We start from the raw sequence: 15,442 nt of genomic DNA, 5'->3' as shown, positions 1-15,442 counted from the left end.
GTGTATGTTTTGGGACTGTGAAAATCTCATCCTATAGATGAGAAATAGCCAAGTTGAATTCATGAATATACCATATGTGTAGAGAGATTGCAAGACCTAAGTCACATAGGTGAGATGGGCGGTGTAAAAATTTAATAACACTCATAGATTTGTATTGTGGAAGGGGAGAAGGGACTTGGGCTGATAAGCAGTGAACTTCAAAAGTAAGATATTGTCTTCTAGGGTTTCCCTTCTCTCTATCATATTCCTTTTTTCAACTGAATGACATGTTACTTTCTAGTATACAAAGTAACTTGAAATGTAAAATGGATTAAGCGAATCTACAGAAGAAATTTCTCCAATTCTATTTTCATTTCACACAGTTTTAAAAAAAATCTTAAAGTCAATTTTAAAAACTAAAAGAAACGTCAAAAGAAGCTAAGATTTTCCATTTAGTAAATTCATAGTATTGTAATATAAACAATATGCTGACTGTATTTTGACAGGAATGAATGTAAAGAACAAGTTGATAAATATCAGTATGCCAGCTACAAGAAGTTTGGAACAGAGAAAGACGCTTGGGCTTTTATAAATGAAGAATCAACAAATTCATCAATTTCTTCAACAGGTATACTATGCAACTTTCTAAATTTGAATAGCAGAAATATAGAAATAGTTTTTTGATAATTAAATATAGTATGCTAGATCTAGTGAAAAGTAAGTAGAATGAGCTGTATATTCAAATGAAATTCACAACTCCAATCGTCCCAAAGGTGCTTTTTTCAAGAGACAATTAGACTTTCTGGTTTTTCTTTGAAGACATTTTGCTTCTCATCCAAGGAGCTTCTTCAGCTCTGAAGAAGATTCTTGGATGAGAACTGAAATGTCTTCAGAGAAAAACCAGAAAGTCCAATTGCCTCTTGAAAAACAGCACCTTTGGGACAACCATGACATGGATGACTGAGAATCTCCTAGACATTCACAAATCCAATGAACTGGTTATATCTCCAGAAAATAATTTCAGCTGTATTTACTTCTTGATGTAGGCAGTCTGGTTGTTATTTTAAATCAAAATTATTATTGTAATCATTAATGTGTCTTAAAGTTACCTTGCTTTTTAAAATAGAATTAATGGGTAAAACTTTATAACAAAAATTAAAAAGTTATAGCTGAAATAAGGGTTTTCCAATCATGCTTGCTTTTTAATAGCTAAAGTGGTCTGACCAATGTAATGCTATAGTGATAATTTTCTTCTGCAGGAGAAGATAGAAATTGAGAAGTATGGCAATGGTGTTGAAGAAATGTAACAGTTGTTGTGTAGGGTTCAGCTTAACCCAGTTAGAGGGAAGGGAAGGAGGGAAAAATTGATCCATGTTTATTGTGTTTGGCATAAGAAGATTTGTCAGGCTGTAACGTTTCTGTTATTGCACCATATACCAATAAAGCTCAAGCAGTTTATATGGTCCCTGTTTCCTAAACTGGTTACCTCATAGGGCTGACAGTAGGCTCACTGCACTTTTTGAGAAACCAATCAGGCAGAAAAATCTGACAAATCTATATTTTTAGATTTTTTATTTAGTAGAGAAGGTTCTTCTATCTCCGACACAGAAGATAGGCAATAAGAATTTAACAAATATCCCACTACTCTAAAATCTGGACCTTTTGTAATGAAGTTTATATTATGTTTGTTAGTAATATGCCAAATCTGAACAATGTAAAAGAAGCTGAGAAATAACCATAGCAAGAAAGATATGCAACCACCTATCTGCAGCCCTCACTAAGAAAATTGGATGAAAACAGATGGGTGCTGGATTCTGCTAAATTGAGCAATAGTTTCTTAAGGAAAGCCTGGGCCACTATCTCCTTCAAAGTTGGTATAACCAGTTCCTCTCACATGAATCACTGTTGTATGGACCCAACCATGTGCCATTTTTGGTGGGGGAAGCTTGTCCAACCAGGAGGCATAGGTCAAAAAGACAAGTGATCACACAGTCTCAAGGATATGTCTACTCTTTCAGAACAGACAGGTTCAAATTCTTCCCAGATAATAGGGCTAGACAATGTCATAAACACCTCTCTGGGATCTGCACAGCTGCCATTCACCTCAGAGTGATTCCAAATTACTTTTTCCAGCAGATGCATAGAAAAATCCTTACAGTGGCCTTGCAGATATCTTTAGTCCCTCCATACACAGCAGTGATTGAATTGGTAAGATACTGGCTGGTAACCTATTGATGCAGAAGAGTAGATTATACCATGACGTAAATCCTTCACAAAGCTGCTTTCTCTTCCTTGGTCAGGTTCACTCTTTGGCTTCCAGCAATAGCAATCTCAACATCTCTACCACCATTTCATCTCTCAAAGCTCCTCCAAAAACCAAGGGGAGTCTAGGCTCTATGAGCAGCAAAAATAGTTTCATATAAATAATCTTTAAAGGCGTCAATGCATTTTAGCTTTCATAATGATTGGAATTTCCAGCCATTTGTACAGCATGTTCTGTTTAGCTGATCTAAAATACCCCAAAAATACGGTCTTGGGTAAAATGAATAAAATGTGTTCACTTTTTACCAGACAATTGCAATAATATCAATTCAGTGTTAAAAGGTAAATTAAGTATGATTCTAGTGATGAAGTTGCTTGCAGTATCTGCAATGCTGCTTTCTGATGTTAGTGTTCAAATCATTTTTGGTAGTCAAATCCTATCTTTTAGTTACAGGTTAGGCATGGAAAATCCTGCATATTTTTTTCTATCAGATATGAATATTATCTGTGTTACCTTTGGATTAATAAATTGATAAAGAGAAAGAATTATCTCTTAATACTGTATATGGGAGTTATTTTTCACCCTTTTAAAAAGAGGGTTTTTTAAAAATTTGATGAGACTTGCACAAATATTAAACAAGAAAAGTCTCATGTGACAAGATCTTTGGATGTACGAGTTAAACTGATTAAAATGTTTATATGAACTCCAGTGATGTTCTTCAATATGAACGTTACATTTTCAATCTAATATTTGTATAATCTTTTTTCTCTAAGGCTTTGGTGAAAAGCAGGACAGTCATAGACGTTGCTTTAACAAGGCTACATCTGAATCAAGTTATATGAGATCATACAAAAGACCATACGAAGAGGTTTCAGAGAAGAAATATACATATAAGCGTGTAAAATATACAGATGTTCCTTATACTCCTCCAGCAAATAAGAATGAATTCGTGTATATGGGTAACTCGTCTCTTTCTGCAACTTGTTATAGTGCCTTTGAATCTGTTTTGTATTGGTTTTTTTCTCTTGAAAAACTGTATATCTTTAACTCTTATAGAAGTTTGGTACTATTGTCTTGCATCTATGCCAAATAACTATAAGAGATAATAAGAATTTGGGGTTTGAATGTTGCAATTTCTATATCTAAAATGAATACTAGGGAAGGTAGGAAAAAAATAATGCTAGCAAACTAACAACCAAGCAAATAAGGGGCAACATTTGCTTAACTATTGGGAATGTGTGATAGAATGTAGTCTGGACTCCCAGGAGGGAGGAGCTACATTCCAGAGGGCCAAGAGGCAATGAAGTTCAAATAGTTTGGTTGGACTTCTCAGAGTATGCCTTTAATAATGTAAGTAGTTGCTTTAGTTTGGCAATATTGATGTCAGGCCCCCAAGAACCAAGGAAGATATGTAGAATTATTTCTAAGAAGTTTCCTTTATTGCTCCTCACCATAGACAGAACTCCTAGGGTCCTTTTTCCCCTAACAAACTAAACTTTGCTGCCTTTTGGCGCTCTGGAATGCAGCCCCTCCCTTGTGGCAATTCAGACTATGGAATTGGAGCAAAATGAAAAGTTTGGACGAAGGGAGCAGAGGTGGGATTCAGCAAGTTCTGACCAGTTCTGGAGAAACCAGTAGCGGAAATTTTGAGTAGTTCGAAGAACCGGCAAATACTACCTCTGGCCCCGCCCCCATCTATTCTCTGCCTCCCGAGTCCCAGTTGATCGGCTGGGTCTTCTTTTGCTGCCTTGCACAGGAGAACAGAGCTGGAAAGCAGGTTAATGGGGTGGGGAGGAATGGGGATTTTGCAGTATCCTTCCCCCAGGAGTAGGGAAGGAATGGAGATTTTACAGTATCCTTTCCTAGCCATGCCCACAGAACCGGTACGGTAGTAAAAAAAAATTGAATCCCACCACTGGAAGGGAGGAAGGAATAGACTTTGACATGGATTTGAGGGGAAGGAATTTTATCCAATTACAAATTTACATATTGTTTTCCAGTAGTGGAGGGAAGTTATCCAAAGCTGAATTATGCATTTCTTCTACTTTTAGCAGGCATGACACAAACCATAGGGGAGAGGAACCCCCTGAGCTAGTTTTCTAGGCCAGGTCTATGACATCTCGGGTCTGCCATCTTGCCAGTGCCATCTCAGAGTGGGACAGCACCTTGGGAAAAACTTGCTTTGCGACAACTTGCCGCGCCACTGTGGCACTTCCCTTCGCAGAAGGTAGCTGTCAGCCATGGCGTTGGAATGGGCCACATCTTCGGATCCAGGTCCGGCCTCCCATGGGTCTGGCCGATCAGTCAGTTCAGAGTGTGTCTGCTTGGCACAGCTATCTACAGTTGCTGCCTGCATGCGAAAGACACACCCTGCCTGCCAGAGAGGCCCTTTGCCTGAGCCACGTTTGGCTATTTTTTTCCCCTGTGGGCCTTTGCAGGAGGGCGGCATCCATGCCAGTCTCATCCACGCAGACTTCTCCTTCAGTGTGCTGCACTGGACTGTGACTGTTTCCAGGGGAGAGGAGCCAAGCAGGGGCAGCTTCAGTTTTCTGGCAACTGTAAATGACTGCCATTTAGGCCAATTTTTATGGAGGGGGGTTTGCCCTCTGAAGGCTTCCTCGCCTCACTTTCCAGCATCTCATCCCCACCCCCCCCAACAGACAGCTGTGCGTAGTGGACACTCTCTAACCTGACCAGACAGCTGCACCCACGGGATGCCACATTCAGAGATGTGCTGTGGTTGATGATCACCTCCCGCGAAGGGAGATGCTATGAGAAGAATAGCAAATTGTCCCAGGGCGAATTTCCCATGGCAATTTTATCATGTTGAGGTGGCTGTGACAAGATGGTGGCAAGGAGTTGTCCCATTTCATTCCAGGCCTGCCTGCTCCATTTGAAGATGAAGACATTTGTAACTTCCATTTTCCTTCTTGCATAATACAGTCTAAGGTAGGGGTCGCCAACCTTTTGGACCTCAGGGACCACCCAAACTCATAGTTTTAAATCCTGCGGACCACTAATATGAATTTTGACTGACGGTGGCTTCCTGATGTTGGTGGGAAAGTCGGTCCCATATTCCAGAGCTGTAATAGTCACAGGACTGGCCCTTTGGTCATCCCGGAGCAGCTGCTCCTCCACCCGGGTGCACTGACCTGCCATAGACTGGAGAAGCTGCTCTGGGATGACCAAAGGGCCAGTCCTGTGACTACTACAGCTCTGGAATATGGGACCGACTTTCCCACCGACGTCAGCAAGCCACCCTGGGGCAGATTTCCCTCTCCTGCTGTTGGTCTTACCTTCCAGTTCCAGCTCGCGTGGCTCTACTAAAGGTAAGGTTTGTGCTTGGCCGAAGGGTGTGGGGGCCAGTGGGTGGGCAGGCCATGTGGGCAGCACAGCCTTACGTTCTTGCGGAGCCTGGATTAGTTGCTTTGGGGGGGGACATTTGTCTGAGGACCACCAAAATTTTCCCGCGGACCACCAGTGGTCCCCGGCCCACTGGTTGGTGACTACTGGTCTAAGGGATCAGAGGGGGACAGTTTCCATCCTAGAGTCAGGCAAGCATTCCAGAGGCTGGGATTACCAGCCTGGGCTTTGTCCTTCAATCAAGCTACTTTTGCAGGAGCTATGATCATCTTCCTCGGCGCTTTTCCCTCTATAATGCCCCAGTTTCAGCTTAACGTTTGTGGAATGCCTGAATTGATAGATGTATGCCGTGTGGTGCCATTCTTCATGGCATCTCAACCAAATTTGTGAGGATCTGAGGATAAGAGTGAATGGACCTCTGGAATGAAGACCTGCTGATTTCTCTTCCATTAAAGATGGGATTGATCCTCTTAACCATGGAGTTCTGCTATTGGATTTAGGCAAATAATCATTATTTTCTGTGTCTGATCCTCTCACTTCTTCTCTCCTAGTTCCTTATTATGCTTTCCAGACCATGGCCTAATATGTTTTTGCTATAGAAATGATCTTACCAAGAATCAGTGATTTTCACTGACTTTCCTACCTCTTATAATTTATAGGTTTCACTCCTGAAATCTTCCTGTGGCTTCTATGTAAGGCACTTTGTAAAGTGCTGTTCAGTTTCTATCCTACAAAATAGGATAGAAATTTCTTATTGCTTCAGTCTGATATATTCTGGGACTAATGACCCTATCATTTTGAAGCAGGCTATTTGTTTTTGTTTTTTCCTTAATTCTGTAGGAATTTAAATAAATCCGGCATCTACGGCTGAAGGCAATTCTGTTTCATCAGTTGAAGTTGTGGCTTCCTTTACTTCCTCTCATCTGGTATAGGAGACTAGAAAAAAAAAAAGATTGGCATACTCTATAAATGATTTTTGCCATTGTTTCATCTCAAGTTTATTGTTGAGGTACTGAGTGTTTACTATAATCATCCTGGAATCAATCCACCTTCTTGAGCTTGCTGTGAATCTTAGCCTGCTCTTGTTACAGCAAAATCATGGTCCTTTCCACTAGAGTGCAGACATTGCTAACAATGGTTCTCTGAGAATTTAGCTACGGGATCCATTCTCTCTTCCTTTTGCATTGCAAACTTTAGCTAAAGTTATACTCAGCAGGATGTTTTTTTTCAACAGTGTGAGATGTGCTGAGTGTCAGTTCCTACTCGATTGAAACCACGTTGCTTAGTCCTAGCTGCAGTTACTATCCTCCAGTGTTTGAAATGGAAGTATGAAGATACTTTTCCTTCTATGGTGGGGGGGAAATCTGTGTTCTCTTGATGAGACTTCCCCCCCCCCCTTTTCTAAGGATAGTGATAAGTATTTGATCTTGCCTGCTGTTGTGAGGATACTGCAGCCTGAGATACCTTCCTCCACATACAAAAAAATATCCCTGGTAGTTCCAATAAGTCTGTTCCCCCAGAATTCTTTTTTTTTGTGTGTGTGTTGGCAATTTATCAGCTTAGAGTTTTCAATTTTGGCTTCCATTGTATAGTATGCTTAAGATGATACAAAAGTTACAGAGCTTTGTTAAAACTGATTAAATATTATATATCGTACTCTGAAATCATTTTATCATCTGTATTTAAATGCGGTTTCCAGAAACAATCTATTTTAATTGTTTAGGAAATTTGATATCGTCTTGTAATGTTTTAATGCAAGTCTGCCTTTCTAGGAGATTATATAGTTGTTTACACGGATGGATGTTGTTCAAGTAATGGACGCCAGGAGGCACGTGCTGGAACAGGTGTATATTGGGGGCCTGGTCATCCTCTGTGAGTAAGCTTTTTTTTCTTTTCTTTATATCTGCTAGGAGAGGTTTTGGCAGGCATCATGTCATCTCCACTATTACAAACATATCATGCATGATGAACTTTAAAACAGAGAAATGGCTGTAATGTTTAGATGGAGAGGCTAAGAAGATGTTTGGACAACCCTTTTAATATTTGATTCATGGCTGGTCATTGTGAAACTTTGAGTCAAATTGGCAGTGCAGTTTTCAGAGCAGAGAAGGTCTATCAAGTGACCCCTGTCCAAAGCAGACCCTGGCCACACCTGCTTTTGAAATACAAACTTTGTCATGCAAAGTATAACATATCCCTCAAACCGATAGAAACTCTGCATACCTGCTCTTAGCAGTTGGCGTTCATTTAATAAGTGGGCACGATTGGCTGCAGATCGTGCTATGTGTACAGCCATTTTGCTTATGCCCAGATTATTAGTATGTAAGTGAAGTGAGTACAGGTAGTTCTCGTTTAATGACTACTTATTCACTTTAAAGTGCATGACTGTTTGAAGTTAGAACAGTGGTGAATTAGGGAACGTACAGCCAATTCTCAAAGTTGCAGCCATCACAGCACCCCTACAATAATTTGATCACATTTCTGAGGGTCGCAGTGTCCCGATAGGAAAGGTTGCCTTTTCCAGTCTTCCCACAAGCAAAGTAAATAGGGAAGCCTGCAGAAGGTTGTAAGCCATGGTCATGTGACATCTCACTTAATGATTGCATACAATTTACTTAACCATAGCCACTGAAACTACCATTATAAGTTGGCACATCCACATGATTTTTCAATCTATGACTGCATCACTTAACAATGAAGTTGCCAGCCCCAATTACCATTGTTAAGAGAGGACTATCTGTATTGAAGTAATTTTATATATATTAGTCTAGGACACTGTTTCTACTGCACCTGTTGTTGTATAAAATCACACTTTGACTTAATGCTCTTTTCAATAATTTTGCTGTATGTTGTCTTCCACAGAAATACTAGTGAAAGACTTCACGGACGGCAGACAAATCAAAGGGCTGAAATAAATGTAAGCAATAACTGAATTAATGTTAAACTTTTGCAATAAGGCCATTCAAATTATTTAACTTTGCTAGGAATATGGTCTTGACATTTGTTTATCTACAAGGGATTGATCTGCCCTACTATAAAATGGAAAACCTCACTATTCATGTCTACTGTATAGGCAGTCTTCATTTAACGACCATTTATTCAGTAAATGTTTATATAATCACGATGGTATTGAATGAGTACAATGGCATTAACCATTGTCACATTGTCTCTGGTCATGTGATCAAAATTTAGGCACTTAGCAGCTAGCCTACATTTCCAATCATTGCAGTGTCCTGTGGTCACATGATCACTATTTGAGACTTCCTGGCTGGCCTCCAATGAAATCAATAGCCTGGCAGGAAGTCACAAGGCACAAGTTCCTGCTTAACCACCAGAGAATCCTCACTTTGTTATTGAAGCATTTCCTGCCAAACCTCAATATTTTGCTTTTATGCCAATCAGAAGTGTATAGTCCTATTTTGGCTCTAAGGGATCTGAATGGTGCAGATAATTGTGGTCTATTTACTCTGGTTTGGCGGCAATTTTTGCTAAAAACTAAAACTCAAAAGTGGATGTGTTCCTCTTAGGTTTAGATTTCTGGTTAACTTTCAGGACCATTAATTAGGGCTTATTTCTGAACTACCTGGTTAAGATCCAAGTTTGGGGTAGGATGTTTATTCAGAGTGTTAATCTTGCTCTCAAACTTGTATCTACTATTGCTGGATAAAATTATTGATAGGGTTTTGCAGTATGATGCAGCTTTTATGGAAGATACCCAATCTTAAATTTTCCACTGACTGGCAGTTCTTCAAATGTTGTAGTCATGTCTGAAGACACAACAAGAGATATGTATCCAGTCTTTTACTGATTATGCTAAAAGCTCCAGCTTGTAGTCTCAGAATATTGCTTAAATCTTCTCTTGCCATATTTAATATCCATGAATGGTTTCCAAGAAAAAGGAGCTGAAAGCAAGTATGATCATGGCAAGGTTTATGAAAGGCAAACATTTAGAGGAGTAAACAGGCAAGGCTCCCTGGGATAAGCACCGGTAGTTATGTATGCAGTGTTCTGGCATGTGCATGTCATGGGATAGGTTTGGAAAGCTTTTATACCCATCACACTGAGCATGAATCATGGGTATCAAACAGACTCGGTTAGAACTATGAGAAACTAGCATCAGCCTGTGAAAGGCCTTTCCTGTGAACTTCTCAGTATTTCTGCACCTGATATTACTGCTCAGGGATATTCTCAAATCACGCTGTGCTCTAGACTACATCTACTGTTTTTCATACTAAAAGTTCAGTATAGTGTTAGCTTGGTTGTGTGAATACCCAACTAGTATGCCCAGTGAAGTTGTCTTTGGAGACATTAGAGCTGTCCGTGAGGACAAGTAATTTAATTGGATTAATGAAATATTTTCCAGTGGGCAGCTGCCTTTGAAATGTATCCAGCAATTTCATCTGGATGAGAATGTCATGCCCAGACAATGTCATTGTCTGGGGCTCAGTGCCAAATAGTACAAGGTATCTTCGTAGGCACAATTCAGAAGGGTTGGTTTTCTCCTATAAAATCAAACACAATATGGGATTGGACTGTTTGAAAGAACACATCCCAGGCTTTAAGGGTACTGGAAATCCTTCTGTCCTGCCATGTAAGAGATATAGTAGATAAGCACATAAGAAAGGACATTTTCAGTGGCTTCTCTCAGACAGAGGCTAGAGGGGCCTCGGTGATTCTGCCCCATTATGATTGTGCAGTGCTTCAGAGTCAAAGGAAGAAAAAAGAGTATGGATATACAAATAGAGAGCACTTGTTTGCAACACCTTAAATCAGTGGCATCTTTTCCTGGCATCGCATACGTGGCCTTTCACAGCTGCTTAAAAGAGTTGCAAACAAGTGCTTCTAGATCCCCTTTTCACTTCAGATCTAAAATGTTACCTTCCTTTTTCTACAGGTGTTCAAATAATGATTTTATTCAGGTAGGCCCTGGGATGAGAATTTTACCGCGGGAATGGATAAGTTTTAATGTTTTGAGCGTGATTTAGTCCACTGATGAATTGAAATAAAACTACAATTTCTGAACTCAGAGGAATTGTAATAGTCACATGAACATTCATTTCATGCATCTCCAGCAAGAAAATTCATGTCTAGTTACACCTAAGGATGCAAGAGCCAATGAAATATTTATAAGAAAACTCAGTAAATGTCATGGTAAATAGTCAAACATGGCTTACATCCTCAGTTCAACCCTGAGCTACAAACTTTCTCTTGTATCAGTATGGTTTACATCCTTCAGGGGGAACTTGCAAATTTCTGTAGATAAAGTGTCTTGTACTGCAATTGAATCGCAGCAATTTTGTGGGTTACAGTCCTAAAACTGAAATCAGTATTTATTCAGCTTCTTTTCTCCTGAAGTATGTTCTCTAAATGTTTTCTTCAGGCAGCTTGCAAGGCAATAGAACAAGCAAAGCGTCAAAATATCACAAAACTGGCAATCTATACGGACAGCAAATTCACCATTAATGGTAAGCGTTTTAGTCACTGAGAAATGAAATAGCCACCTAAAATGATAACAGATTAGAGAAGGCATGCATTCTCTTGTCGTACCAGACATGGTCAACATCCATTGAACTATTTTTTTCTGCAATTAAAAATGTTTGAAAATATTTTTCCCTTTGCTTTTTATTTATTTTTAAAGCATATGAATATAAATACAAAAGAAAGAATATATAATATTCCTCCAAGGAGCTGGGGTCTGAAATGTAATATGCTGTGGTGAAATTTCCTGTGTGATGTCATACTGAGAGAGCCCTTGTTGCGTTTCTTTTTATATTTGGACCAAGGTGGTGGCCTATGTATAAAACCTCTGGAATCCCTTGAGCATGTTCCAATGAGCATGTTCCATGCTTTCTTTTACATGTATTTAAACATGCAGTTCTTCTTCCTGTACAAAAGAAAACAGCAAAATGAGATGGCAGATACTAGTAAAATATGATGAAACAGAATGTATAGTTAATGCAGGTATTTCCAGGACATTGAATATGCTGGTAAGCAAATACATGACATTCTGTAAATGTAGCATTAAATTTTGACCATGCAAAGTAGAGTTAATCAGCCTTTCCATTGTGTAGGTCAGCGGTCCCCAAGCTTGGCAACTTTAAGACTTGTGGACTTCCAACTCCCAGAATTATCCAGCCAGCTGTGGGAGAAGTCCACAAGTCTTAAAGTTGCCAAGCTTGGAGACCTCTGGTGTAGATAGAGAGGTAGCTCATAAACAGAAAACAAATATGTATTATCAATATCATAAACCAATTACCGTATATACTCGAGTATAAGTCAACCCGAATATAAGCCGAGGCACCTAATTTTACCACAAAAAACTGGGAAAACTTATTGACTCGAGTATAAGCCGAGGGTGGGAAATGCAGCAGCTACTGGTAAATTTCAAAAATAAAAATAATTAATTTGGGAAACGATCTCACTATCATGAAAGGTTTAATTGATTCACTAACCCAAAAGAAGATGATGATGACAGCGGGAGGCAGGAGTCACTCTCTTCCCTCCCCTCGGAGGCCCCTGAGTCAGAGTCGCTACCGCCAGCGCGGCCCCAGTCCCACGTCGCCTTGGGAAGGGAAAGGCAAAAGGAAGAGCCGCGGCAGTGCTTTGCAACGGCAGGTTCCTTTTTGCCTTTCCCTTCCCGAGGCGACGGGACTGGGGCCGCACTGGCGGCAGCAACTCCGACAGCCCCAGCCGGACACCTGAGCAGAGCCCGGGCGGAACTGCCTGTTGCCGCCGTGGGCGCCGCTGCGGCGCCCGGCTGCCCGAGTAAAGAACATGGCGCCGGACCATCGGAGAAGCGGAGCAAAGCCGGAGACCAGCAGCCGCTCCTCGGCGCAGAAAGCCTCCCCCAACCAGCCGGCCGGTCTCCTCCTCCTCGGCCACACAGAACAAACAGGCAGAGAAGGAGGAGAGCAGCTGGCCAGCCGGGAGGCCTCCCGTGCTGCGAAAGAGGCAGCCAAGCGATCTCCGGCGCCACCCTGCTCCACGCGCTGGCTGCTCAGACTTGCCGGGCCCGGCATATAGAACAGGGCGGCGCCGGATGTTGGAGAAGCTGAGCGGAGCAGCGACCTCGGCTCGCGTTGTTTTCTGAGCCCGCGAGTCTAGAGCCAGGGTGCTTTCATTGCACGGCGGAGCTTGTCTCGGGAAAAACCGGGCGTCGTTGCTGCCCCCGGAGGGGAGGGCGATTCTGGGCTGCGCGATTGGGGGACTTCGTGGCTTTGGGTGGGTGGGAGCGAGGACGGACGGAGTCCATGAAGTGGGGCTTGCCTGCCCTTGCTGGCTGCCTCTGCTTCCTTAGGGGCGGGAAGGGGGCTCATCTGGACCAAGGGTGAGTCTCCCCCTCAGTTTCCCCTGAAGGATCTTCCGTCGCTTTTGCCTTCTCCCTACATCTTCCCCTCTGTTAAAATTCCCCACACACACACACACACTTATTTCGTGTCTGAGCATTGTCACATGACGGTGGGTCTTTCCCCCCCTAAAAACAGTTAAAAAAAGAAAAAATATATCCTCATGCAAGAACTTTTCTGCTTCCGATTACCCCCATGCTTAAAAGTTGCAAAGGAAACACGGAAGCAGGGAAGCAGCTGCCCAGCTCCGGAGCTCCACACCATTTTTTTTCAGAGGGAATCTGACTCGGTATAAGCCGAGGGGGGTTTTTTCAGCACAAAAAATGGGCTGAAAAACTCGGCTTATACTCGAGTATATACGGTATAAAAGAATCATTTTTGGCTACTCCCCATTATTTATTTCTTCATGTAATGTTAATACCACATTTTTATATAGATAAGAAACATAGCCATATCTTAAAAGATATGTAGTGCTGCATCTAAGACAGATTTCTGAATATTACACTAAACTGGAACAAGCCTATATCATATAAGCAAGCATCTTCATTTTATTATATTTTGCATAATGAATTTGACAGACAATTGTTTTAAAGCATTCTTTTAGGTGACTAATAAAAATGAAAAAAATCCTTTGCTGAATTATCTTAATATTGTAAAAAACATTATTGCTAAAGATCATTAATCAAAACCAAATTCAAGTACTGTTTGCAATTGAGGAATCAGGTGCTGTGCTGCTGATGTATTTAGTCCAAATTGTAAAATTGAGAGGTTTTGATTGAGTATACTACCATTTTACAATTTTAGACAGCCCAAATTCCTTTTTGCAACAGTTCAGATCATTCAAGAATTTGATTGGCAGTATTAATGCTCACATTAGTCCTTGAGTTCAGAACAGAGAGATTGATTTATAGTTTCCGGACTGGAGTTACACCTAAATTTAAGTTTATTGTGTGAATAAAAGTAAAAATTATATTTCTATCGTAAAGCTTTTTTTGGACTTCTCCATCTGGCCATCAGATTTTAAGCTGGACTTGAGGGGGTTTTCACTTTTTTTTACTTTTGTCTTCAACTGTATGTATTCTTTTGCCATTTCCTAAAGTATAATCTATTTAAACACTATTTATAAATGTGTATTTTCATTTAATTAACAGTAGCAAATACTCTTTGTCAGGGTATGTACATTGTTGACAGTAGAATTGGGTGGAGGCTACAGCTATTATTTCTCCTTTCTCTCTCTGCCTCCGCCCCACTTCCCACCATCACCACCATCATGGCATGAGATTTGCCAGGCATTATTACCTGTTAGGATTTATCATCTTTCAATCTGCCTTCATTCAGTCCTACTCTACAGTCCAACATTCAGTAACATACTGAATTGCTCAGGTTGGAGATCAGATTATCACTGGAGCCTCAGAAAATTGATGAAAACATAGCTAATGGTAACTAAGTAAATCAATAAATTGCTTCAGCTTTTGGAAGCAGAGGGTAGCAATGAGTTGATAAAGAAATTGTCTGAATAAACTTTTATTTGGAGTCGGGGATTGAATAACTGCAGCGAGATGTCCAGATGTCAGGTTTGATATTAGCAATTATGTTCTGACTCGCAAAAGCAATTGACCTCAAACTAAATGATAGAGGATCACAAATCAAGTAGAATGCATATTATTTGTCTGAATTGCAATTACAAACTGGCCTGAGCCAATATTGCAATTACAAATTATCTTGAGCCAATAATAGGGACTATTTACCGAACAACTTTGGTTTATCAAATTGTTAGCCTCTTGGATCAGCTCAGTTACATGGGATTGTTTCAGATGGAGAGGCAGAGGAGAATTTCAGCAGATAGTCCCATAAGTTCTGGAGCAGGCATCCAAATTACAGTCTCATAGTAGCAATCACATTTTTTGACAGGGGTGACAAATTGGATCCCAAACTGGAAGAATAACGGTTGGAAAACCAGTGCAGGAAAAGAAGTAATAAACAGAGAAGATTTTGAAAGGCTTGCTAAGCTTTCAGAAGGGATGGACATCCAGTGGGTAAGGGATGTTTTTCTAAAAATTGACTGAAGTTTTAAAGAAATTCACAGATTGCCGATTAAAGTAGCTATGATCAATAGCAACATGTGAAATGAGTTACGTCAACCCAAATGAAAGAGATTTATTTGAAATCGGCGACTGGGTTCATATACTGTACCAAGCTATACAGTATATTCCTTTGGACTCTCTGATATGAATGCTGCACCATTAAGGCATAGAGGAAGATAAGTGAATATTGCAGGTAGTTGTAGAACACACATTGTTATATGTCTGGAGTAATTAATTTGGACTCTTGTTATCAACAGATGCATGTTCCTGGTCATGCTGGCTTTCCTGGAAATGAAGCAGCTGATCGATTAGCAAAAGAAGGAGCTGGAAAATCATCATGTTAGCATTTTATAATGCAAATCCTCCACTTAGTGATAAGAATAAAGATTACACTTGTTTTAAGTTCA

The 15,442-nt window shown here is 40.6% G+C and overlaps 1 protein-coding gene across 3 annotated transcripts in view; it reads left to right on the top strand.

Annotated features, from left to right (window-relative positions):
• RNASEH1 (ribonuclease H1) overlaps nucleotides 1–15,442 on the top strand; it is a 19,948-nt gene extending 4,506 nt beyond the window's left edge. For all 3 annotated transcript variants that reach the window (XM_087946029.1, XM_087946026.1, XM_026665301.2), the window contains 7 exons: nucleotides 486–607; nucleotides 3,016–3,201; nucleotides 7,378–7,477; nucleotides 8,468–8,522; nucleotides 10,986–11,070; nucleotides 14,863–14,987; nucleotides 15,293–15,442. In XM_087946029.1, the coding sequence (XP_087802155.1) occupies nucleotides 486–607; nucleotides 3,016–3,201; nucleotides 7,378–7,477; nucleotides 8,468–8,522; nucleotides 10,986–11,070; nucleotides 14,863–14,987; nucleotides 15,293–15,379 (760 nt within the window). In that variant the 3' untranslated portion in view covers nucleotides 15,380–15,442. The remainder of the gene's footprint in view (nucleotides 1–485; nucleotides 608–3,015; nucleotides 3,202–7,377; nucleotides 7,478–8,467; nucleotides 8,523–10,985; nucleotides 11,071–14,862; nucleotides 14,988–15,292) is intronic.

The sequence above is a fragment of the Notechis scutatus genome, chromosome 1 (genome assembly GCF_049901735.1).
Source record: "Notechis scutatus isolate UNSWTSFEM ecotype Mainland chromosome 1, rNotScu1.2, whole genome shotgun sequence".
Lineage (NCBI taxonomy): Eukaryota > Metazoa > Chordata > Lepidosauria > Squamata > Elapidae > Notechis > Notechis scutatus.
The sequence above is the reverse complement of the archived record's forward strand: the minus strand, read 5'-3'. Positions and strand labels throughout refer to the sequence as shown.